The 24755-nt window shown below is 43.3% G+C and overlaps 1 protein-coding gene across 2 annotated transcripts in view; it reads right to left on the bottom strand.

The window, feature by feature from the left end:
* The window catches only part of CTNNA2 (catenin alpha 2), a 698304-nt gene that overhangs the window by 232026 nt on the left and 441523 nt on the right, over window positions 1–24755 (bottom strand). For both annotated transcript variants that reach the window (XM_058193039.1, XM_058193037.1), the window contains one exon: window positions 14175–14255. In XM_058193039.1, the coding sequence (XP_058049022.1) occupies window positions 14175–14255 (81 nt within the window). The remainder of the gene's footprint in view (window positions 1–14174; window positions 14256–24755) is intronic.

The raw sequence follows: 24755 nt of genomic DNA, 5'->3' as shown, positions 1-24755 counted from the left end.
ACCGCAGCTGCAACATTAGCCATTTCAAACCCCTCCAATCCATACATGCAGCAGACTGACACCCACTATGAAGATGTAGCACGACCACAAAGCCAAACAACAGCTATGCAGCTCACCAGCTCAAATCCCCCTGCAACACAGACTAAACTGAGCACAACCAAGCCCCCACCAACACAGGACACACCCCCAGCCAATCAGAGCACAAAAAAACCCCCATCCAATCAGAGCACAGCCAAGCTCCCACCCAATCAGTTCAAACCCCCACTAGCAGTTAAAAGGAAGAAACAGCTGCGATCACACAGAAGCACGAAGCTGAAGCCTGAAGATGACGTATGAGACTTCGTCGAAACATCGCCAAGACACTTCCAATTTTACACGGGAGAAAACCCGAACAACCAAAGACCTATATACAAACACTCGTGAAAACCTCAGAAAACAAATATATAAATATATATCTATATCTATGTAGGTCTTTGGTTATTCGGGTTTCCTCCCGCGTAAAATTGGAAGTGTCTTGGCGACGTTTCGATGAAGTCTCATCCGTCATCTTCAGGCTTCAGCTTCATGCTTCTGGGAGCAAAGAAGCACGAAGCTGAAGCCTGAAGATGACAAATGAGACTTTGTTGAAACGTCGCCAAGACACTTCCAATTTTACGTGGGAGAAAACCCGAATAACCAAAGACCTACATACAAACACCCGTGAAAACCTCAGAAAACAAATATAAATAAATAAATATATATATAAAATAAATAAATATTGACCCTCTCTAGGCTTAAGTCCCTATGAATGCATTGTGAGCATCCGTTTCAGCCCTGCGTCGGCTAAGCAGAATCCAGATTCCAATTTGCTGCTTATTTATTAACATCACTTTGGTGGGACTTAAACCTCCAGTCATTCGTTTCCACAAAGGTCAATGAGGAGATTAGCAGAGGGAAAATAGCTGATTGTTTACTGGTTCCGTAAAATTAGATTATCAAAGGCTGGGACTTTGAATAACACCTATTTATTACAGCTAAATAAACCGAATTGCCGTTATCTTCCTACGTCCATTAAATCGAAGAAAGCTTTTGGTAATTTACCCTGAGTAATTTTAATATTTGCCTCAGAGGTTGTCCAGGGAAGGGCTCCATTCCAATCATTGACTTTTGTAAAAAGTAAGGGGGGGAAATGGTTTTACCTTCATTTGGGGCATAACTTCCAGGACTATATTCTCCCTCCCTCCCTCCCTCTCTCTATATAAAATTTGCTGAAGGATTTATAAACATCTTTTTTCTTGATACAAGAAAAATATTGTCGACAATATTGTAGACAAATATTGTCGACAAGAAAAAAAAATAGAAAAATCCATACCTGTAGCACCTAATTCTGTATTATCTTTTCCGTAACATAAATAATTACCATGTGTGATGAAGTAGAATTCTACCAAGTGGGTGTACCATTAAATCAAGATAAGATTTGACAATATCAATGGTTAGTATATGTCCATGGTTTTTTTCATGCGCCATTATCAGAAAGTTTTAAAAGATGTTATGGTTTTGAACAGGGGTCGGCAACCTGCGGCTCTGGAGCCGCCTGTGGCTCTTCCATTCCTCTGCTGCGGCTCCCTGTCGCCGGTCGGCTCCACAATTGATAGGACTTTCGGTTAGGACAGGAAGAAGAAAAAGGATGCCGCACTAGGAGACTCTATGGTAGGGGGAACCGGACTTCTGGTTGGCTCTAGAATTGAACTGGGGGCTTCCGGTTTGTGGCTTTTTGAGTGTTTCAAGTTGCCAACTCCTGGTTTTGAACAAAACCATACTGAGTTTGAGAACCATCTACTAACAATGAACGTATTACTTTATGCAAAATTTATAAACCTTTTGTTAAAATATGAAACGGAAGGAGAACCAGTGAATGAATGTAAGATGAAGTGTGCTAAAATTCTGATGACAGTATAGAAATGAATGAATGGGAAAACATGTAGTTGAAAGGACTGAAATTTATCTTCTGTTCTAACCTTAAAAGGGAATTTTTTTAAATTATACAGGTAGTCCTCGACTTACAACCATTCATTTAGTGATGCTCGAAGTGAAACGGGCGCTGAAAAAAGTGACTCGTGACCATTTTTCAGACTTACGGTCATCAGATCAAAATCCAGATACTTGGCCACTGACTCGTATTTATGATGGTTCCAGTGCCCTGGGGTCACGTGATCCCCTTTGGCGACCTTCTGACAAGCAAAGTCAATGGGGAAGCCAGATTCACTTAACAACCGTGTTGCTAACTGAACAGCTGCACAACAGGGATTCACTTAACCAAGAAAGGAAGGTTGTAAAATGGGGCAAAACTCACTTAACAACTGTCTTGCTTAGCAATGGGAATTGTGGGCTCAGTTGGGGTCGTATGTCGAGGACTGCATGAAGTGTTGTTGGTATTCAAACACCAAAGAAATTGTCTAGAATGAATAAAAGGCCCTTCAGATCCTTGCTGGAAAATGGGAACAAAACGAAGAGAGATTTCATTATGTTTTCTGGATGTGTAAAAAAGCCAAAAAGTTTTGGATACATCTGCATATATTAATTCAGAATTTAAAAGACTAAAGTAAAGTCAAAAAGAGGGCTGTGAAAATATTTACAGATCCCTCACATCCTGGACATAAACTGTTTCAACTCCTACCCTCAAAACGACGCTATAGAGCACTGCACACCAGAACAACTAGACACAAGAACAGTTTTTCCCCGAACGCCATCACTCTGCTAAACAAATAATTCCCTCAATACTGTCAAACTATTTACTAAATCTACACTACTGTTAATCTTCTCATCGTTCCCACCACCCATCTTCTCCCATTTATGCCTGTATGACTGTAACTGTTGCTTGTATCCTTACAATTTATAATGATAATGTTTCCTGATTGCTTATTTGTACCCTATGACTATCATTAAGTGTTTTAAGTGTTGTACCTTGATGAACGTATCTTTTCTTTTATGTACACTGAGAGCATATGCACCAAGACAAATTCCTTGTGTGTCCAATCACATTTGGCCAATAAAAAATTCTATTCTATTCTATTCTATTCTATTCTATTCTATTCTATTCTATTCTATTCTATTCTATTCTATTCTATTCTATTCTATTCTATTCTACAATTAACACCAGAGCTTCTTCTTTTGGGTCTAATGGTCAGGCCACTAGAAAATGGAAATTGTTTTTATGTGTGTGAAAAGTGGAAAATTTCAACACTATCCACAATGGAGGAATTGTTGGTGAAGATCTTGTAGAGGTGAATAAATTAACTTCTTTCATTAAAGACAAAAATCTACATTTATGGCTGATAGGAAATCCCTTATAGACTTTTTGTATGAGACAGGAAAAAAAAAAGCATATTTATGTCTTGTGGTTTCAGTGATAGAAAAAAACAACAACAACCCAGCCAGATAATAGAAAAACACACGCTTTCTTTTTATAACCGTAGAATAAATTTGCACATTGTGTAATCATATTTGCATTCGCTGCAAAAGAAATGGGAAACTTCTCGTTTCTATTTTTTTTTTTTTTTTTTTTTTATTCAAAAAGTTTTTATTAGTCAAAAAAGGTTTATACAAATACATATCAGGTATGGTAAATTTTCATTTTTCTTATCTAAAATAAGAATTTTACTCAAATTTTTAACACATACAACAGCCATAAGGCAAGCAGGTGACACGAAGTAGCTAAGTTTGCAAATTTTAAATACGTAATAAAGAAGAGTCAAGAATAAACAGAATATCGTACAAAAGAGAATAAGGAAAACCAACACAATCCCAAATATCTTTATCACTTCCTAGTTTTGGATCTCAGAACTCTGGGTTCAGCCTGACCCAACTCCAGGGCTGCAACAGCGGCAGCCGCTTCAGCCCCATGATCTATAACCTCCCCTTCTTCAATTCCTGGGTCATCTGATTCCAGGAAGGCTTTGTGTTCCTCCACATAGGCCGTAGCCTCCGCAATTGTACTGATTTTTTTCGTAATGCCCTCCCGGAAAATCATCAATCCCTCTGGCATCAGCCATCTGAAGCCCACTCCTTCTGGTACAATTTGCTTGACAAAAATAATATTTCTTTCTTTTTCACGTACCTGTCTGGGAATCTGCCTCAGAATGGCTATCTCCCTGCCCCTGTAAATCAGTGCCCCACTCCTATGTTTTCTAAGAATTTCATCTCGTCTCTCTTCTCACAAATTTGACATGAACCTCTCTGGGAACTGCATGCGTGCGTGCATATTGCAATTAACTCTATAAACTCGATCCACATCCCAATTCATGAAATCAACACCTCTCCCAAGAAATTCTCCCAACAATTTAGTCACAACATCTCTCAAGTCTTCTTGGTCCACTTCTTCCAAATTTTGAAACCTAAGGAAATAAGACATTTTATCCATCTGTAGTCCAAGCACAGCATTGCCTGTCGTCTCCTCTCTTTTCTGCACTGCCCGTATCTCACCCTCAAACCTTCCACTTTCTGCTTGTTTTCTGCTGAAACTTGTTGAGTATCCTTTAAATCCTTTTGGATAGTCACAATTTCTGCTCTTATTTCATCAATTTCTTGTCCATATTAGATAACTTTTCCAAAATTCTCTCCATCTCTCCAGCAGTTGGTCTCTGACCTTTTGCCATTAAGGAAAAAAATACAAAATCCTCAGGCAGGCACAGTATCCTTGTAATTTCCTCCGGATCCACCAGGGGGCACTCGCAGGAGAAAGGAGACCAGAGTACATTTAGTCAACCAGGAAGCCGAAGGGAAGTGATGTCATCAATATACTCATAGTGAAGGCGGAAACTGGGCGGCACCACTGTTCCCCAGAAGGAGGGGCCTCAAACCTTCCCTCCTAAGTTTCTCCATCACCTCTTCTCTCCAGAGCTCCTCAAAACCGGTAATCTTCTTATTTTAAGTTCTCCTCTCTCCAGAATAACTCGTGCTCCTTCCAACCGCAGGGGAGAAAACCCCGCACTCCGGAGCACTCCACTCACGCCACCGATATTCCTTCCTTCTCCTCCTCAATTCTTCTCCGTGCCCTGTTCACCACCAGGCTGCTGCAGTTATAAATCCAATGCCCCGGTATCACCGGGCACAGCGGCCCAGGCGACGACCAAAATAATGGCCGCGGCCTGTGGCCTCCGAACCCCGCCGAGCCTAGGACGCGCCAGCATCGGTCCCCACAGTCCTGTATGTCGGCTGGGAGACCCCTGGCGAGCCGTCCGTGCGGCAGGTGTCCTTTTCGGAACACCTGGCCCCTGAGGGCCTCGGCGGCGGCCGGATTCGGGCGCTGGAGGCAGGAGAAGCCTTCCAGACGTCCGTTGCCGCTGGACACCAGAAGTCGTCTCTCCTCGTTTCTATTTTTTATTTATCCTTTCTTTCTACACTTCTTTGTTTCTTTTTCATTTTTCTTCTCTTTTCTTTGTTCACTTTATTCTGTATTCGTTTGCATTAGGTTTTGGGTCCTCTTTAAAACTTTTAATAAAATTTATATTAAAAAAGAAGGGCTGCTCATAAGCGAGCTGTCCTTTAATAACAGAAAGACAAATTTCAACGAGAGGCTGAATCCAAGTTTTAGCAGAGAGGGAGGACAAGATTCCCAGATCCAGCTGGGAACCACTGATCGACCAAACAACTCTGCATAAACAGAGGGATAGAATCAAGATCACGTGAAGTGTTAGTGCCACTTTATAATGCCTTGGTAAGGCCACACTTGGAATATTGCATCCAGTTTTGGTCGCCACGATGTAAAAAAGATGTTGAGACTCTAGAAAGAGTGCAGAGAAGAGCAACAAAGATGATTAGGGGACTGGAGGCTAAAACATATGAAGAACGGTTGCAGGAACTGGGTATGTCTAGTTTAATGAAAAGAAGGACTGGGGAGACATGTTAGCAGTGTTCCAATATCTCAGGGGCTGCCACAAAGAAGTGGGAGTCGGGTTGTTCTCCAAACCACCTGAGGGTAGAACAAGAAGCAATGGGTGGAAACTGATCAAGGAAAGAAGCAACTTAGAACTAAGGAGAAATTTCCTGACAGTGAAAACAATTAATAAGTGGAACGACTTGCCTGCAGAAGTTGTGGATGCTCCAACACTGGAAATTTTTAAGAAAATGTTGGATAACCATCTGACTGAGATGGTGTAGGGTTTCCTGCCTGGGCAGGGGGTTGGACTAGAAGATCTCCAAGGTCCCTCCCAACTCTGTTGTTATATTATATTATATTATTATATATTAACTTAGCATTAGAGGGCTCCGGGGAACCAAAATGAAAAGACAAAATCCATACTCCAAAACAGGAAAAAAAAAATCTAGCTAAAAAAATGTCGCCTTTCTTATTTCTAAATACATTTTAAAACTTGCACAGGTAAACTTCGGTCTACAATCTTTCATTTAGTGACCAAAGTTCCAACAGCAGTGGGGGAAAAAAAAAAGATTTATGACCATTTCCCATTTTTATGACCGTTGCGTCGTGTGATCAAAATTCAGAGCCTTGGTTAAAATAGGCTAATAAGATAAAATATTGTTCCAGAATGACTATTAGGGATCAAGTGATTAAAATATTTGACTACAATCAGATGATAAAATGGATGATTAAATAAATTAATGATAGGTAATTGTTGTTTGCACAAAAAAAATGTAACCCACACACCTACACATTGTATTTGAAATTTGAATGGAAGATGTTTTTATGTTTGTATGTTTCTAAAAAATAAAAATAAAAATAAAAATTCAGAGCCTTGGCAACTGATTCATTTTTGGTTTTTTTTTGTTTTTTTTGTTTTATTTTTTGTTGCCACTGGAAAAACTGGCAAAAATGTTTAAGGATAAATCAGCTAAATGTTGGACATGTCACCAGACACCAGGATCCTACTATCATATGTGGTGGACATGTCCAGAAGCCAGAAACGATTGGAGTAGAATTAAAACGGGCCTCTGTGGCTCAGGCTGTAAGATAGCCTGTTATTAAAACACAGCAGCCTGCAATTACTGCAGGTTCTAATCTCACCAGGCCCGAGGTTGACTCAGCCTTCCATCCTTTATAAGGTAGGTAAAATGAGGACCCAGATTGTTGGGGGGGCAATAAGTTGACTTTGTAAATATACAAATAGAATGAGACTATTGCCTTACACACTGTAAGCCGCCCTGAGTCTTTGGAGAAGGGCAAGATATAAATGTAAAATAAAAATAAAAAATAAAAAAATAAAACACAGTTGTAATAAATGATTCAACAAGATATTGACTTTAAACCGGAGCTGTACTTATTGGGTATCCCCACCAGAGAAAATGAGTAAAGAAAATATATATTTGATTATACATGTAGTAACCGCAGCTAGGATAGTATTTGCGCAAAAATGGAAAGCAGAGAAAATCCCTTCGGAAGGGGAAATGATTAAAAAAAAATTAGATTGTCCAGAAATAAATAGATTAACCTTGATAATTAAAGAAAGAGAGGATTTTAAGAAATGGAGACAATTTTACCATTGGTTAGAGAAGAGCTATAGAGAAAGGTATTAACGGTAAATAAGAGAATGTTATATTTAAATGAATTGGGGAGAATGTTGTAAATAAAGGAATGGAAAATATTGAGAAAAGATGAAGATGGGAGGAGTAAGAAGAAATACTGAAGGAGCACTGAGATGACACACTGAACGACTGATATATTATGTGTTTGTTTGTGTATAAAATAATAATTATTTTTTTAAAAAAAAAACAAACCCCCCAAAAAAAGCAACTGACTCGTATTAATGAACGTTGCAATGTCCCAGGGAGGGGCGGGTCACGTGATCCCCTTTTGCGAACTTCCGACAAGCAAAGTCAAAGGGAAAGGCAGATTTGCTTAATGACCCTGTCACTAACTTAATAATGACAGTGATTCACTTAACAACTGTGTCCAGAAAGGTTGTAAAAGGGGGGGCAAAACTCACTTAACAGGTGTCTTGCTCTAGGAATGGAAAATTTGGCCTCAGTTGTAGCCAATGGTGGGATTCAGCCGGTTCGGGAGAACCGGTAGTCAAATTGCTGGGTGGCCCCTCCCCTCCCCACCCTGCCCATTCCAGGAGTCCCAATGCACCCCATTTTGGCTCCCAGTAAGGGCAGGGAGGCCTGCTAGGCCCAAATGGGGCACGGAGGGGGGACAGCATGTCCACCCCTGGTGGCCCGTTTTTGCTCCCAGGGGGGTACAGGAGACCGAGTGCTGCCTGTCACACACCCTTGGCCACGCCCACCATGGCCACGCCCACCCAGCCGATCATTAGGACCGGGTTATCTACGGGATCGCCTTCTGCCACTGTTTGCCTCCCACCGACCCGTGCGCTCGCATAGAGAGGGCCTCCTCAGGGTGCCGTCAGCCAAACAATGTCGGCTGGCGACCCCCAGGGGGAGGGCCTTCTCTGTGGGGGCTCCCACCCTCTGGAACGAGCTTCCCTCAGGACTTCATCAACTTCCTGATCTCCGGACTTTTCGCCGTGAGCTGAAGACGTATTTATTCTTCCGCGCAGGACTGGCATAGAATTAGTATTAGTATTTGTAATTTTAAATGGGATTTTATGGTTTATGTATTTTAATTTAGGAGCCAAATTTAATAAGTTTTTTAGTATTGTTTTTATTTGTATTGTATCCATGGATTGTTGATTTTATCTGGCTGTGCACCGCCTTGAGTCCTTCAGGAGAAGGGCGGTATAAAAATTAAATGATGATGATGATGATGATGATGATGATGATGATGATGATGGCAGAGAAGCGGTTGTTAAATTATTTGAATCCCACCACTTGTTATAGCCGTAAATTGAGGTCTAGCTGTATTTGTCTTATTTCTACACTTGTAATCTCCGTTTGACATCATCTACTTTGGAATATTCCACTAGACATGGACCTAATGTGACCGGCCTTTGGAAAAGGTTGGTGGAGATGATCAGGGACTAAACATTAAGCTATCTAATGAGAGGTTGAGGGAATTGGAAAAAAAAGTTTAGTGTGGAGAAAATACAAGGGAAGGGGATATAATAGGTCCCTGCAGGTCTCCGAAAGGACGGCGGAGAGAAGGTCAGGACCCGTTCTCTCTCACTTCGGAATAATGGATTTTCAGAAATAGAAAAGAAGGGTTTTCAGGTGAATTTTAGAAAAAAAAGGATTGAGAAAAACCCAGTAAGAGTCATTTGACAGAGGAGGCAATTATCAGGAGAGATGGAAGCTCATGTGCTTCGCTGGATGCGTTCGAGCCACCTGGGCCCGCCATCCATCAGGACTAGTTTTAATTTGGATCCCCGTGTAGAAGAAGGAGATGATCTTTAGAGGGGAGGGGGCTCTGTGGTCTCTGAGCTTGCTTGTGTACTTGCAGACGAAACGCCAGAAGAAAATAAATAATCTCAGAGAGCACTAAGGATCCCATGGTCGTCGTCATCCTCCTCCTCCTCCCCTTCCTCCTCCTTCTCCACAAACCCCACTTCCCTCTAGCACTGATGAAGTTACCTAGCTTGGGTAATGAAACGTCTACAAGAAAACAAGCAAGCTCAGAGAATACCAAGGACCCCGTATGTCACCCTGAGCTACAAATATTCTCCTTTATTAGATGGCCTAAGTGACTCTTCCAACTAAGCGTTCATGATCTTCAAGAAGCTCCTAAGACGTTAATTTGGAAGGACCACGTTTCTCCTCTGAGGAAGATCTTACAGGGATTCATCCATTACATAGCATCGTATCAAAGTAAGGTCTCTATTACACTAAATCTACAGGTAAGCTGATCTCAAATGTGAGATCCAGAGTGCTCTGTGAGGACCAGAGTGACCTCTGTGAATGTCTCCAATCAGTATGGTCTAGTGCAGGGGTCTCCAACCTTGGCCACTTGAAGACTTGTGGACTTCAACTCCCAGAATTCCTCAGCCAGCAAAGCTGTTGTGCCTCGCTCGCCCCCCCCCCCCCGCCGCAGCCGGGCCCTTCTCATCTTCTGTTACCTCAGCCAGAAACAGATAATGAAGACGAACAGCCTGGCATGCCTCCAGCCCCCAGTCCTGGCACCATGCCTGGACAGACCGAGCAAGACGAATGGCCTGGCATACCTTCAGCCCCCAGTCCTGGCACCATGCCCGGACAAACCGAGCAGATAAACCCCTCCCCCACAGCATGTGAACATGAGGAATATGAGGCCAGTCATGAGCTGGGATTGCCGGCAGCTGGAGGGTGGAGGGATCCACGCTTCCGGAGAATGGAGTGGCGACGTCAGCAAAAGGAAGGGAGGGGCAGGCCTGGATAAGTGCTGAGTCATGGAGCCACATCCCATGGCCTATATAAAGGATCTGCTTTCTGGCATTCTCTGTGTCAGGCAAAGTCTAACTTGGATTGCTGAAGTCACATCCTGGTCTCCTGCCTGCCCTGAGGACTTTGCTAGGACTTTGGCAGAGCTGCAGAGGCTTTGCAGCCACGCTTGATACGGACTTCCCCGACCCGGCCGTCAGAGGAGGAGTGGGACACGACAAAAGCTTTGGCTGAATTCCTCAGCCAGCAAAGCAAAAAGTCAACAAGTCTTAAAGTTGCCAAGGTTGGAGACCCCTGGTCTAGTGAATAAGGCACCGGTCTAGAAAGTGGGAGACTGTGAATTCTAGTCCCGCCTTAGGCATGAAACTTAGCTGGGTGACTTTGGACCAATCACCAGGAGATAGTGAGTTCTAGTCCTGCCTTAGGCATGAAAGCCAGCTGGGTGACTTTGGGCCAATCAGCAGCAGACAGTGAGTTCTAATCCCACCTACATATAAAAGTTGGCTAGGTCAGTTTGGACAAATCACCAGGAGCCTGTGAATTCTAGTGCTGCTTTAGGTATAAATGCAGGCTGGATAACTTTGGGACAATCACAGGGAAACAGTGATTGGCATGAAAGCCAGCTGGGTGACTTTGGGTCAACCATTAGGAGACGGTGAATTCTAGTCCTGCCTTAAGCATGAAAGCCAACTGGGTGACTTTAGGCCAGTCCCTCTCTCGCAGCCCAACGCACCCCACAGGGTTGTTGTTTTGGGGAAAATAGGAGGAGGAAGGTGTGTTGGATACATTCCTTGCCTTGAGTTCGTTGTAAAAATAAGAAAGGCAGGATAGGTAAAGGCTCCCCTCGCACATATGTACTAGTCGTTCCCGACTCTAGGGATGGTGCTCATCTCCGTTTCAAAGCCGAAGAGCCAGCACTGTCCGAAGACGTCTCCGTGGTCATGTGGCCGGCATGACTAAACACCAAAGGTGCACGGAACACTGTTACTTTCCCACCAAAGGTGGTTCCTATTTTTCTACTGGCATTTTTTTACCTGCTTTCGAACTTCTAGGTTGGCAGAAGCTGGGACAAGTAACGGGAGCTCACCCCGTTCCGCAGTGCTAGGGATTCGAACCGCTGAACTGCCAACCTTTCAATCGGCAAGCTCAGCGTCTTAGCCACTGAGCCACCGCATCCCTTTTTAAAGGCAGGATACAAATACATACATAAATACTCTGTGATTTTATGAGTTAGCTCTGGAAGAAGAACATAAAAAAGCACCTAGGAACAAGGTTGCAATAGTGGTTTCTCTATACCGATATTTTTGTGATTAGGTAACGGAGGCGTCTCTGCTTTATGTCCACTCTAGCCGAGATATGAACCTCTTTACAAAAACAGAATTGGCAGAAAGATTGGTTTGAAAGCCTGCGTTTCAATGACAAACCGCTTTCAAATATTTAGCAATTAACATAATAATAAGAGACACCCACAAATGAACCGGTTCCATTCATGGATTATGGACAGCAGGACACCTGAGTCAGATTAAAAAAAACATTTATTTTATAAGCACTGAGAAATCATTCTAAAAACCCACATTTTAAAAAGAGCCGACCTTTTTAAAAATGTCCATCAAATTCCTCATACCTTGCAGACTAAAAGGGACGATTAACTAGACTGGTAAGTAATCAGATTTCAATTTTTTTTTATTTTTTAGTTGACTGTTTCCAAATGATTGATTCCTGTAGACTTCAAGCCAACAGGTCAATCAATGCAGTTCCATTATTCTGCTTTATTCTGTGGCTGCTTTTTAAATTGGCATTCTTTGTTTTGGTCGCTATGAATACTGATTTCCTCTGACAGATGAGAAAATAAATGGGGGGCGCGGGAGAAGAAGGGAACGAGACATTAATTTAATATTAAAACAAATTAAATATTAATAATTAATATTAAAATTAATTAAATAAATTTAATTTATTTATTGGATATTGAAGGATATGTGCTACAGAGGTATGACGTACTACTTGGTTGTTTTAACATAGAAACGTTTCTGCTCCTTTTGTTGATTAGAAATAATCTCCCGTACTTACTGACCTGAATTGGCTAGGAAGAAATAGAACTATGGTTTGCTAAAAAACAAAATAAAAGATAAAGTACTGTATAAGCAGAAGAGAATATTTGTAGCTCAAGTCTGAACTGTGGGGTCCTAGAAACATTCTCAGCTTGGTGGTTTTCTTGCAGATGCTTTATTACCCATATAGGCAGTGGTGGGATTCAGCCGGTTCGCGCCAATTCAGGCAAACTGGTAGTTAGTATGCAGTGGAGTACCCCAAGGCTCTGTTTTAGGCCCAGTACTCTTCAACATCTTCATCAATGACTTGGACGAGGGGATAGATGGGGGACTCATCAAATTTTCAGATGACACCAAGCTGGCAGGAATAGCCAACACTCCAGAAGATAGGCTCAAGTTACAGAAAGATCTTGACAGACTTGAACATTGGGCGCTATCTAACAAAATGAAATTCAACAGTGAAAAAAGTATGGTTCTACATTTAGGCCAAAAAAACAAAATGCACAGGTACCGGATATGTGGTACCTTGCTCAATAGTAGTAACTGTGAGAGGGATCTTGGAGTCCTAGCGGACAACCATTTAGATATGAGCCAGCCGTGTGCAGCAGCTGCTAAAAAAGCCAACACAGTTCCTGGCTGCATAAACAGAGGGACAGAATCAAGATCACGTGAAGTGTTAGTGCCACTTTATAATGCCTTGGTAAGGCCATACTTGGAATATTGCATTCAGTTTTGGTCACCACAATGTAAAAAAGATGCTGAGTTTCTAGAAAGAGTGCAGAGAAGAGCAACAAAGATGATTAGGGGGCTGGAGGCTAAAACATATGAAGAACGGTTGCAAGAACTGGGTATGTCTAGTTTAATGAAAAGAAGGACTAGGGGAGACATGATAGCAGTCTTCCAATATCTCAGGGGCTGCCCCAAAGAAGAGGGAGTCAAACTATTCTCCAAAGCACCTGAGGGTAGAACAAGAAGCAATGGGTGGAAACTAATCAAGGAGAGAGAAGCAACTTAGAACTAAGGAGAAATTTCCTGACAGTTAGAACAATGAATCAGTGGAGTAACTTGTCTCCAGAAGTTGTGAATGCTCCAACACTGGAAGTTTTTAAGAAAATGTTGGATAACCATCTGTCTGAGATGGTGTAGGGTTTCCTGCCTGGGCAGGGGGTTGGACTAGAAGGCTTCCAAGGTCCCTTCCAACTCGTTGTTGTTGTTATTGTTATTGTTAAATTGCTGGCTGAGATTAACACTAAGATTAATATTAGACCAACATTTAAGAAGCAAACAACACTCAGTACCAACTGAGACAAATAAACAAATAGTAAAACACACCTTAATCAAGGAACCAACAAGAACACTCCTGCCAACACTTCAGGGCAAGCCACTAGTATCTTAAAAAAAGAGTAAACCCCACTCCCTTCTAGCACTGATGATGTTACCTAGTTGGGTCATGAAATGTCTGCATATAAGCAACCAAGCTCAGAGAGCTAAACAGAATATTTAGAGGAGATTGGGGTGAATTGTCACATGACAGCACTTTCACAGTTGCATTTACAGCATCTCATAGTCATGTGACTGCATTTTACGGTGGATTTTCCCCAAACTTCCGGTTTTTGGAAAATTGTGGCATAGCAAACAACGGATTTGCTTTAACAACCGCGGCATTCGCATTTTTGACCGCTGCATTTGCTTAATGAAAAACGAAAAACGTTGTTGCAATGTATGACCGTAATGGGCAGTCTCAGTTACGGCCATAACTCGAGGACTATCTGTAAAGAGGAAGCAGGTTGATTCGAACCTTTCAGAAGCTGACCACAGATGTCCGCCCACCATGGATGGCCTCCTTTAAAAGTGTCAAATTATCCCAATTCCAGTAGGTACCTGTCTTCGTAGGTCTCTCGTCTTCTTGGTCATCTTGTCAATTGCGATATTCAGAGGGTCTCCTTTCTCCTTCCTTCCAGTCTGTTTAAAAAAAAAAAAACATATATTAAGAAATTAAGCGGAAATAAAAGATATATAAAGTACAGGTGGTCCTTGACTTACAATTATTTTTGGGGTGACCGTTTCAGGTTTCAACAGCACTGAAAAAGGGGACAGGGCCAGTTTTCACACTTACGACCGTTGTGGCATCCTCATTTAATAAAGTTTAATGAAAAGAAGGACTAGGGGAGACATGATAGCTGTGTACCAATATCTCAGGGGTTGCCACAAAGAAGAGGGAATCAAACTATTCTCCAAGCACCTGAGGGTAGAACAAGAAGCAATGGGTGGAAACTGATCAAGGAGAGAAGCAGCTTAGAACTAAGGAGAAATTTCCTGACAGTTAGAACAATTAATAAGTGGAACGACTTGCCTGCAGAAGTTGTAAATGCTCCAACACTGGAAATTTTTAAGAAAATGTTGGATAACCATCTGACTGAGATGGTGTAGGGTTTCCTGCCTGGGCAGGGGGTTGGACTAGAAAACCTCCAAGGTCCCTTCCAACTCTGTTGTTATCATTATTATTATTATTTGGTCACATGGTCAAAATTCAGATGCTTGGGCAACCGGCATGTACTTATGACGGTTGTAGTGTCTTGCGGTCATGTGATCCGACTGAACCCCAAAATTCCACTGGAAAGCAAGTTGTTGAGTGAGTTTTGTCCTATGCGATGACTTTTCTTGTCACAGTTGTTCAGTTGGTAAAAGTAAAGTTAGTTGTTACTAACTTAACAATTGGCAAGAAAGGTCGTAACATGGGGCAAAACTCATTTAGCAACTTGCTTACCAGTGAAATTTTTGGGTGCAATTGTGGTCGTAAGTCAAGGGCTACCTATACATATGGCAGTGATGGCATCATGTGCCAAAAGCGAGGGGAGCACGGGGTGGTGGTGGTGGTCGCGCGCACGAACACACCCATAATTCTATGGGCCCTGTGCATGCGCACAGAACAGCCCCCTGCGCTCCCCCCCCCCCGCTTTTGGCATGGTGGGCTTGGTAGGCCTGTGTTTTGCTCTCACCAGCCTTCAGAGCCTTTCTAGGAACCTGGGGGGGGGGTGTGAAAACAGCCTCCCAGCCCTGGAGGCCCTCCGGAGGCCGAAAATGGCCCATTTGCCAACTTCTGGTGCGACTGGAATAGTGGTGGGCTTCCCCCGGTTCGGACCGGTTCTATAGAACCAGTAGTAAAACCGGTGAGGAGCTCTGCCCACTGACCTAAATGTCATTAAAACTCTTCTACGCATGCACAGAAGAGTGCGCATGTGGGCACGATGCGAACCCGTATTAAAGGTAAGTAGAACCCATCCATGGACTGGAAAAACTCCCGTTGTTTGCTCTCCTCAAGCTCCAAAGCCTTTCTAGGAGCCTTGGGAGGACCAAAACAGCCTTCCCGACTCCCCCGGAGGTCCTCTGGAGGCCGGAAACGGCCCGTTTGCCAACTTTTCGGCCTCTGGAGAGCCTCCCGGGGCATGGGGAAGGCTTTTTTGACTCACCCCACCCCGGCTCCTAGAAAGGCTCTGGAGCATGAGGAGAGCAAAAAATGGGCCTACCCCACCCGTACCAGGCCCTTGTGAGGTAGGAAACAGCCTGTTTCCCTATTGCAGGTAAGCCCAGAAGGCCTGAAAATTGCACACTGGAGCTGAGCTCACGTGCTCACTAATATGGCAATGCGTGCCACCTGTGCCATAGGTTTGCCATCACAGATATATGGCATTGGCCTATTATACATACAATTCTTTCAAAGGATGATTACTTTGTTTCTTTGTGCAAGAAGCATCACAATTAAAATAAGGATACTACCGGATGTTAAATTTACAATATAAAATACAAGATTAAAATATGCCCAAATTAAACAGATCTTGCAAGATCCAATCTGGGTCGATCACTAGGACCAGAAGTTTTGTATACCTCTGGTCCCAGTGACCGACCCAGATTGGATCTTGCAACTAAATTATCCTGGGACACATATATTTGCTTTCGTTCATAAAGAGATCTTGCCCAGAAATCTTCTGTTTAAGATCAAAGGGATGGTAAGTATCAACAAAGCATCAGTAGACCAGCAGATCTCTGCCTGCTGAAGGAATCAAAGAATCTCCTGGATCCCAATAATCATCCAAGAAAACCAAAGCAAAGCAAAAAGTTTTAGAAATGAGTTTATAATATCATAGGAGGCAGTGGTGAAATCCATTTTTTTTACTACCAGTTCTGTGGGTGTGGCTTGGTGGGCGTGGTGTGGCTTGATGGGCATGGCAGGGAAAGGATACTGCAAAATCTCCATTCCCACCCCACTCGGGGGGCAGCCAGAGGTGGTATTTGCCAGTCCTCTGCTCAAAATTTTGGCTACCGGTTCTCCGAACTGCTCAAAATTTCCGCTATTGGTTCTCCAGAACCTGTCAGAACCTGCTGGATTTCACCCCTGATATGAGGTCACTTATCATTACACACTTGGGACGTCAATGCACCAATTCAGAATCCCACGCCTCCCCCCACCACCGAAAAAAAAATTACTGATCTGGTTTTCAATCCACTGAAATGAACCTTAGTTATGATAGAAAATATTCAAAAGACCTCTACTTCTTCTTGTATATGTTGATACCGATGGCCATCTTTGTCTACCAGACCCCTCCCATCCTACTAATCTTCATGAGTGACTCTATCGTACCTTGGCTCTTGTCCTTATTATTCCCCATTCTTCATTAATTCTTCTTTTTTTTTTTTAATTAAGATTTTAGGTTTATTGGTATTTTCATCAGTCTGTCGGGTGCAAAGAATCAGGGCCGTATGTTAAGTTTCCGTTCAGAAGAGTTATTTCTCAAGCCTATACTTGAGAATCAAGTCCAGGGGTCTCCAACCTTAGTAACTTTAAAGCTTGTGGACTTCAACTCCCAGAGTTCCTCAGCCAGCTTTGCTTCAACTCTGGGAGTTGAAGTCCACAAACCTTAAAGTTACTAAGGTTGGAGACCCCTGATCTAGTCAACTAATGGCCAACATTAAATTAAACTAATGCAGTCTGTTATTAACACAGCTGCCTGCAATTACTGCAGGTTCTAGTCCCACCAGGCCCAAGGTTGACTCAGCCTTCCATCCTTTATAAGGTAGATAAAATGAGGACCCAGATTGTTGGGGGCAATAAGTTGACTTTGTATATAAATATACAAATAGGATGAAGACTATTGCTAACGTAGTGTAAGCCGCCCTGAGTCTTTGGAGAAGGGTGGGATATAAATGCAAATTAAAAAAAAAAATTGGTGTCCGATATGAGTCAATAGAATTCTAGAGCTGTTTTTTCCCCTTTTTGTCTTTCTTCTTTTTTCTAATATAATGATGGCCTGATTAAAAACTAGAAACAGAGGTAGAAATAAGAATATACACCTTTATATAAAGGACTATGTCTTAACATAAATATGTGTATTAACATTAGGATTAGTAAGCGTGACCTGACTAGAAACCAGAATAGAGGTAGAAATAAGAATTAGGGGGAATATTAGCAGTTATAATTTCTATATAAATTGAAAATAAATAATAATTAGATGGAAAGATGAGAGGTTGAAAGATGGTATTACTATCTATGTTCAATATTATTATTGACATTAGAACGTTGAAATATTGAATAACTACTTTAAAATAATCAAGTACATTAATATTAGGATTATATAAATTTGATTAATGTAACAATTGACTCTTGTTATTTGTATTAACATGAACCAGATTCAGAAGCTCCACTCTTCATGTATTGTTGTTGATAAATGTTTAAAAATAAAAACCCAATAAACCTTGAAAAAAAAAAGTCAATAGAATTCAACAGGGGCTGGATTTAGATCATTGGTGGGAATGTAAGGACTCTAGGCTGATGACTTGCTTCACTCTGCCTCTCCCAGCTCTGTCTGCTCTTCTCCTATACTTACACAATGTACAACAAGGATGAGAACAAGGTTGTTGTGACTCATCCTCCCTCCTCTCCTCAGCCGGGCCCCTCCCATCTCCAACCGGGCCTTTTATCAGACTCAGAGTCTGATAATGAAGATGAACAGCCTGTCATGACTCCAGCCCCCGCCCCCGGCCCTGGCCCCATGCCCGGAGAGGATTCAAGGAGTGAAAGGACAAGCTCATACAGCGTGTGTTCCTTTGGCTCAGCCTTCAGAGCAGGAAGCCAGCAAGTGGTGGAATTACCTGGGCCTACTCCCTCTGACCCCTCCCTTTCTCAGACGCTGACAGCAGATCCAGCTGAAAACAATTCACCCTCACTTCCGGAGATCTGAGAGGTGATGCCAGCAGAAGGAAGGGAGGAGAAGGCCTGGATAAATGCTGAGTCATGGAGCTACACCCCACAGCCTATATAAAGGACCTGCTTTTGGCATTCCGACCTTGAGTCAAGCAAAGTCTTATCTAGTTTGCTGATATCGGACTCTATCGCTGAAGTCACAACTTGGACTCCTGCCTGCCCTGATAAACTTCGAAGGAATTTGGCAAGCTGCAGAGGCTTCGTTGCCAAGTTTGTTACGGACTTCCTTGACTCGTTCGTCGGAGTGGGAGTGGGACACGACAAAGGTGTTGGTTGTCTCCTTTAAAACCCTACATGGCTTGAGACCAAGTTATTTGAAGGACCGTCTTTTCCCGGTCACATCTACTTGACCCACTAGAGCAGGGAGGCAGGGAATGTTGTGGGTCTCCACTCTAATGAGGTATATCTGGTGGGACTGAGAAGAAGGGCCTTCTCCATGGTGGCTCCTTCCTTTTGGAACCTCATCTCCACCAAGATTAGACTGCCTCCAACTTTGACACTCTTCTGCAAGGCCCTGAAGACCTAATTTTGCCAATGGGCCTGGGGAATGCAGAGTAGGATTAAAAGGTAAAGGTAAAGATTCCCCTCGCACATATGTGCTAGTCGTTCCTGACTCTAGGAGGCGGTGCTCATCTCCGTTTCTAAGCCGAAGAGCCAGCGCTGTCCGAAGATGTCTTCGTGGTCATGTGGCTGGCATGACTCAACGCTAAAGGCAGATGGAACGCTGTTCCCTTCCCACCAAAGGTGGTCCCTATTTTTCTACTTGCATTTTTTACATGCTTTCAAACTGCTAGGTTGGAAGAAGCTGGGACAAGTAATGGGAGCTCACCCTGTTACGCAGCACTAGGGATTCGAAACGCTGAACTGCCAACCTTTCGATTGACAAGCTCAGCATCTTAGCAAATAGCTTATTTGATTGATTGTTGTTACTAGAGTGACAGTAGGGTTCTTGTTTTTATATTGGGTTTTTATTTTTGTGAGCCGCCCAGAATCTGAGAGTGAGTGGGTGGCCATATAAATTGCCAATGAAGGAATGAAGGAATGAATTTAGATGTGGTCATCTTGAATAAAAAGCCCTTTTGTCTTCTTGAAGTTCCACCCTAAATGTTTAGCTGTCCTTCAACTGGCTCTTTATCAATTGATTTAAGACTTTTCCCAAAGGGAAAAATTGCAAGGTGCAGACAATCCACCCGCTGGCATCGCGGTAAAAGGTCTGCAAATATAGGTCCTATTCCCAGTGAAATAATCCACCTTACGGGAGGATTTTAAGCCAAGGATATCGCCTTTGTGGACAATTTTGTTTTTCACGAAAACTCTCAGCAAATCTAACGGTTTTGAGTGCTGCTCGAGAGTGACATTTCTGTAACACCCTGCCTCGGCTGAGCAACTCAATAGCTCGAACAATCTCGCCGTGTGTTACATCAAGAACCCGAAGAGCGCAAAACACAGCTGGGTGACTGGAAGGGTCTATTATCCAAGAAGTCCCTCACTCCAGTTGATTTTTTCCAGTTTAGATTAAATCGTTAGATTATTAAGGGTGCTAGTTTTATTTATTTTCATTTGGTTCGTCACACAGCCAGCCAGATGTTCAGGCTGATTTTGGCATTTCCGTCTACCTCTCGAGTCCTTCCCAAGGACCTGGGATAGGCAAAAGGAGGAGGTAGGACGGCGTGACAGAATTTCAGCTGTTCTGAGGTAAACTGTCTTTTGCAATTGACCGATGGCGAATTTGTCAATGCCGGTAGCGCTCCAGTTGTTTTGGGATTGCACCCGAGGTGCCTGTACAGAGAGTCCTTGGCTTACAACAGTTCGTTTGGTGATGGCTCAAAGTTACGACGGCACTGAAAAAATGTGATTTAGGACCGTTTTTCACTGTTACGACCTGGTTCATATTCATGTCAGTTGCAGTGATCCGGGGAAGGGGGGGGGCACATGATCCAACGAGTCAATGGGGAAGCCAGATTTGCTTAACAACTGAGTTACTTACTTGACAATGGTAGTGATTCACTTAACAACGATGCAAAAAAAAAGTTATCGAACGGGGCAAAATTCATTTAAATCTGTCTCGCTTAGCAACAGAAATGTTGGGCTCAATCGTGGTCGTGAGTCGAGGACTAGCTGTAATGCATTATAACAGGGGTGTCAAACTTGATTTCATTGAGGGCCGCATCAGGGTTGTGTTTGACCTCAGAGGGCCAGGGTGGGCGTGGCCAGTGTGATGTCACACGTGTCGGGGGCACCGTTGATGGACCGAGCACTCTGCCTGTGAAAACGGGCTCCCGAGCTCCAGTTTTCGGCTGCAATGCCTCCTGCAACCCTCTGCCAGCAAAAACGGGAGACCCTCCCAAGCTCCGTTTTCATTGGCAGAGGCACCGCGAGGTGGTCCTTTGCTGTTTTCAGGGTGGGCCCATGGGCCAGATCCGGCCCCTGGGCCTTGTGTTTGACACCCCTGCATTAAAGGTAAAGGTAAAGGTTCCCCTCGCACATGTGTGCTAGCCGTTCCCAAACTCTAGGGGGCGCTGCTCATCTCCATTTCAAAGCCGAAGAGCCAGCGCTGTCCGAAGACGTCTCCGTGGTCATGTGGCCGGCATGACTCAACGCCAAAGGCGCACGGAACGCTGTTCCCTTCCCACCAAAGGTGGTCCCTATTTTTCCACTTGCATTTTTGACCTGCTTTCGAACTGCTAGGTTGGGAGAAGCTGGGACAAGGAACGGGAGCTCACCCCGTTATGCGGCTCTAGGGATTCGAACCGCTGAACTGCCGACTTTCCGATCGACAAGCTCAGCATCTTAGCCACTGAGCCACCACGTCCCCTATACCCCTGCGTGATAGCCTCATATTTTAGCCTTTAAATAAAAGAAAAGGACAGGGGAAAAAAAAACCCCCTGGCAATGGTTCTTAGTAGAAAAAGAATATTAAGGGTTTCTAATTTTCCATCCTGCCAGGCTGCAGGGCTGTAGCCCATGATAATAAGCAGCGAAGAAGCTTGAGGCCAGGAGGATAATGTTCTTTATGGCAGTAACAAGGCCCACATTGGCAGACATTAGGTTCAGGGTAAAGATGGCTTCCACCTAAAATATTCTACTACCACCAAACGATTCTCAACGCAGGGTTTTGAAAAAGAAACAAGAAGGAGGGAAGGGGAAGAAAATGAAGTTCGTGATATATATTTCTTTTGTCCAACAGGAAGGAGGAGGGGAAAAAAAAACCTGTAAGGTTTTATGATATTAGCTTTAGATGAAGACAAGTTATGTACTTATTCTCTCTCTCTCTCTCTCTCTCTCTCTTTTGGGAAAGTCGCTTTTTTTAGACCTTAAAAAAAAAATCCAGGGGTCAATGAATCCCGAGTCACACATTTTTATTTTGAATAGGTCAAGTTTTTTCTCAGTTGCAGGCTCCTTGGTGCTCTCTGAGCCTGGTTGTTGTTTTTTTTTGCAGAAAACATTTCATTACCCAAATAGGTAACATCAACAGAGCAAACCCCACTTCTTTCTAGAACTGATGATGTTACCTAGCTGGGTAATGAAACCTCTGCAAGAAAACTATAAAACTGAGAACAGCACCAAAGGCTCACAGTCGTCTTCCTCCTCCTCCTTCTCGTTCTCTTTCTCCTCTTCTTCTTCCCTCCTCCTCCTCCTCCTCCTCCCACACCCCACTCTCTTGTAGCACTGATGATATTCCCTAGTTGGGTCATGAAACATCTGCAAGAAAACTATAAAACTGAGAAAGCACCAAAGGCCCACAGTTTTCATCCTCTTCTTCTTCCTCCTCCTCCTCTTCCTTCCTTCCTCCTCCTCCTCCTCCTCCCACACCCCACTCTCTTCTAATAGTGAAACATCTGCAAGAAAACTATAAAACTGAGCAGAGCACCAAAGGCCCACAGTTTTCCTCCTCCTCTTCTTTCCTCCTCCTCCTCCTTCTCTTCTTTCTTCTTCTTCCTCCTCCTCCTCCTCCCACACCCCACTCTCTTGTAGCACTGATGATATTCCCTAGTTGGGTCATGAAACATCTGCAAGAAAACTATAAAACTGAGAAAGCACCAAAGGCCCACAGTTTTCATCCTCTTCTTCTTCCTCCTCCTCCTCTTCCTTCCTTCCTCCTCCTCCTCCTCCTCCTCCCACACCCCACTCTCTTCTAATAGTGAAACATCTGCAAGAAAACTATAAAACTGAGCAGAGCACCAAAGGCCCACAGTTTTCCTCCTCCTCTTCTTTCCTCCTCCTCCTCCTTCTCTTCTTTCTTCTTCTTCCTCCTCCCCCCAAACCCTACTTTTTTATAGCACTGCCGATATTCCCTAGTTTGGGTCATGAAAACGTCTGCAAGAAAACCACCAAGTTCAGAGACCACCCTATTCTTCTGCTTCTTCTCCTCTTCGTCTTCTTCTTGTTCCTCCTCCTCCCCTTCTTCTTCTTCCTCTTCTTCTTCATCCTCCTCCTCCTCCTCTCTGCAAATCCCACTCCCTTTTAACACTGATGATGTTACCTAGCTGGGTCATGAAACATCTGCAAGAAAACCACCAAGTTCGGAGAGCACCCAGGACCTCATAGTTCAACCCTGAGCTACAAATATTCTCTTCTATTCAATGTAACCTTCAGAAATTAAAGAAGGAAGCGATCCTTGGGGAAGATAAGCAAGAAAACCAAGCTAGAGTGAGGGGGAGGGGGAAGCAGAGGAAAACCGTGTATGGAATTATGCAAACCCAGGAGCGGCGAACGAGTGGAAGATTTAAGGACATTTACTGAGTAAATCGAAACGATCATAACAGCAGAATATTCAGGCTGCATGACTGATCAGCTGTGCTGAGCCCTGAGAAATGTTACCGGCTCAGAAAAATGGTCGTGACATCAAATGTAATCCACGTAAAAAATGAAATGTTTGAGAAGATCATCTGTCCCCTATAATGGAAGGTATCCAAAGATGGAGCTTTTACCTGAATTTAAGTTCGGAGGTGGCTGGAAATACAGGAAGCTGAGCTGTCATTTTATCCTCACTCTTTAATTCTACGGAAAATGCTAACTCTTAACTACAGGGTGTTATTTATTTATTTATTTATTTATTTTGTCACACAGTATATATAAGCATAAGTATGAAATTACTATACAATAGATAAGCATATATATGAGTATGTAATAACTATATTAATTGGCTATAACGAAAGGAAACATTAGGACAGGAACGGTAGGCACGTTTGTGCTCTTATGCACGCCCCTTACAGACCTCTTAGGAATGGGGTGAGGCCAATGGTAGATAGTCTTTGGTTAAAGCTTTTGGGATTTTGGGAAGAGACCACAGAATCAGGTAGTGTATTCCAAGCATTAACAACTCTGTTACTGAAGTCATATTTTCTGCAATCAAGATTGGAGCGGTTAACATGAAGCTTAAATCTATTAAATCTATTGTGGTTCTCTTGAGAATGGAGAGTTTTGCCCAGGGGTGAAATCCAGCAAGTTCTGACAGGATCTAGAGAACCGGTAGCGTAAATTTTGAGTTCGGAGAACAGGTAGCGGAAATTTTGAGCAGTTTGGAGAACCAGCAAATACCACCTCTTTGGTGGAGTGGAGATTTTGCAATATCCTTCCCCCTGGAGTGGAGTGGGAATGGAGATTTTGCAGTATTCTTCCCTGCCACACCCAACAAGCCAAGCCCACAGAACCGGTAATAAAAAAAATTAGATTTCACCACTGGTTTTGCCTCATTTTGTGACCTTTCTAGCCATGGTTGTTAAGTGAATCACTGCAGTTCTTAGTAGCAACAGCACTTAGACTTATACACTGCTTCACAGTGCTTTACAGCCTTCTCTAAGCGGTTTACAGAGTCAGCCTATTGCCCCCCAACAATCTGGGTCCTCATGTTGCCCACCTCAGAAGGATGGAAGGCTGAGTCAAGACGGTTGTTAAGGGAGTTTTGCCCCATTTTGCGGCCTTTCTTGCCACGGTTGTTAAGTGAAACGGTGCAGTTGTTAAGTTAGCAACACCGTTGTTCAGTGAATCTGGCCTTCCCCATTCTGACTTTGCTTGTCAGAAGGGTGCGAAAGGGGGTCACGTGACCCCTGGGGCACTGCGACCGTCATTAATATGAACCCGTTGCCAAGGGTCCAAATTTGGATCACATGACTCTGAGGATGCCGCAGCAGTTGTAAGTATGAAAAAAAACAACAACCCAGACATAAGTTATGGAGATTTCTCGATCATCCAGGTCATGG

This window comes from Ahaetulla prasina, chromosome 8 (genome assembly GCF_028640845.1).
Source record: "Ahaetulla prasina isolate Xishuangbanna chromosome 8, ASM2864084v1, whole genome shotgun sequence".
Taxonomy (NCBI): domain Eukaryota; kingdom Metazoa; phylum Chordata; class Lepidosauria; order Squamata; family Colubridae; genus Ahaetulla; species Ahaetulla prasina.
This window is presented reverse-complemented; position numbering and strand designations above follow the sequence as displayed.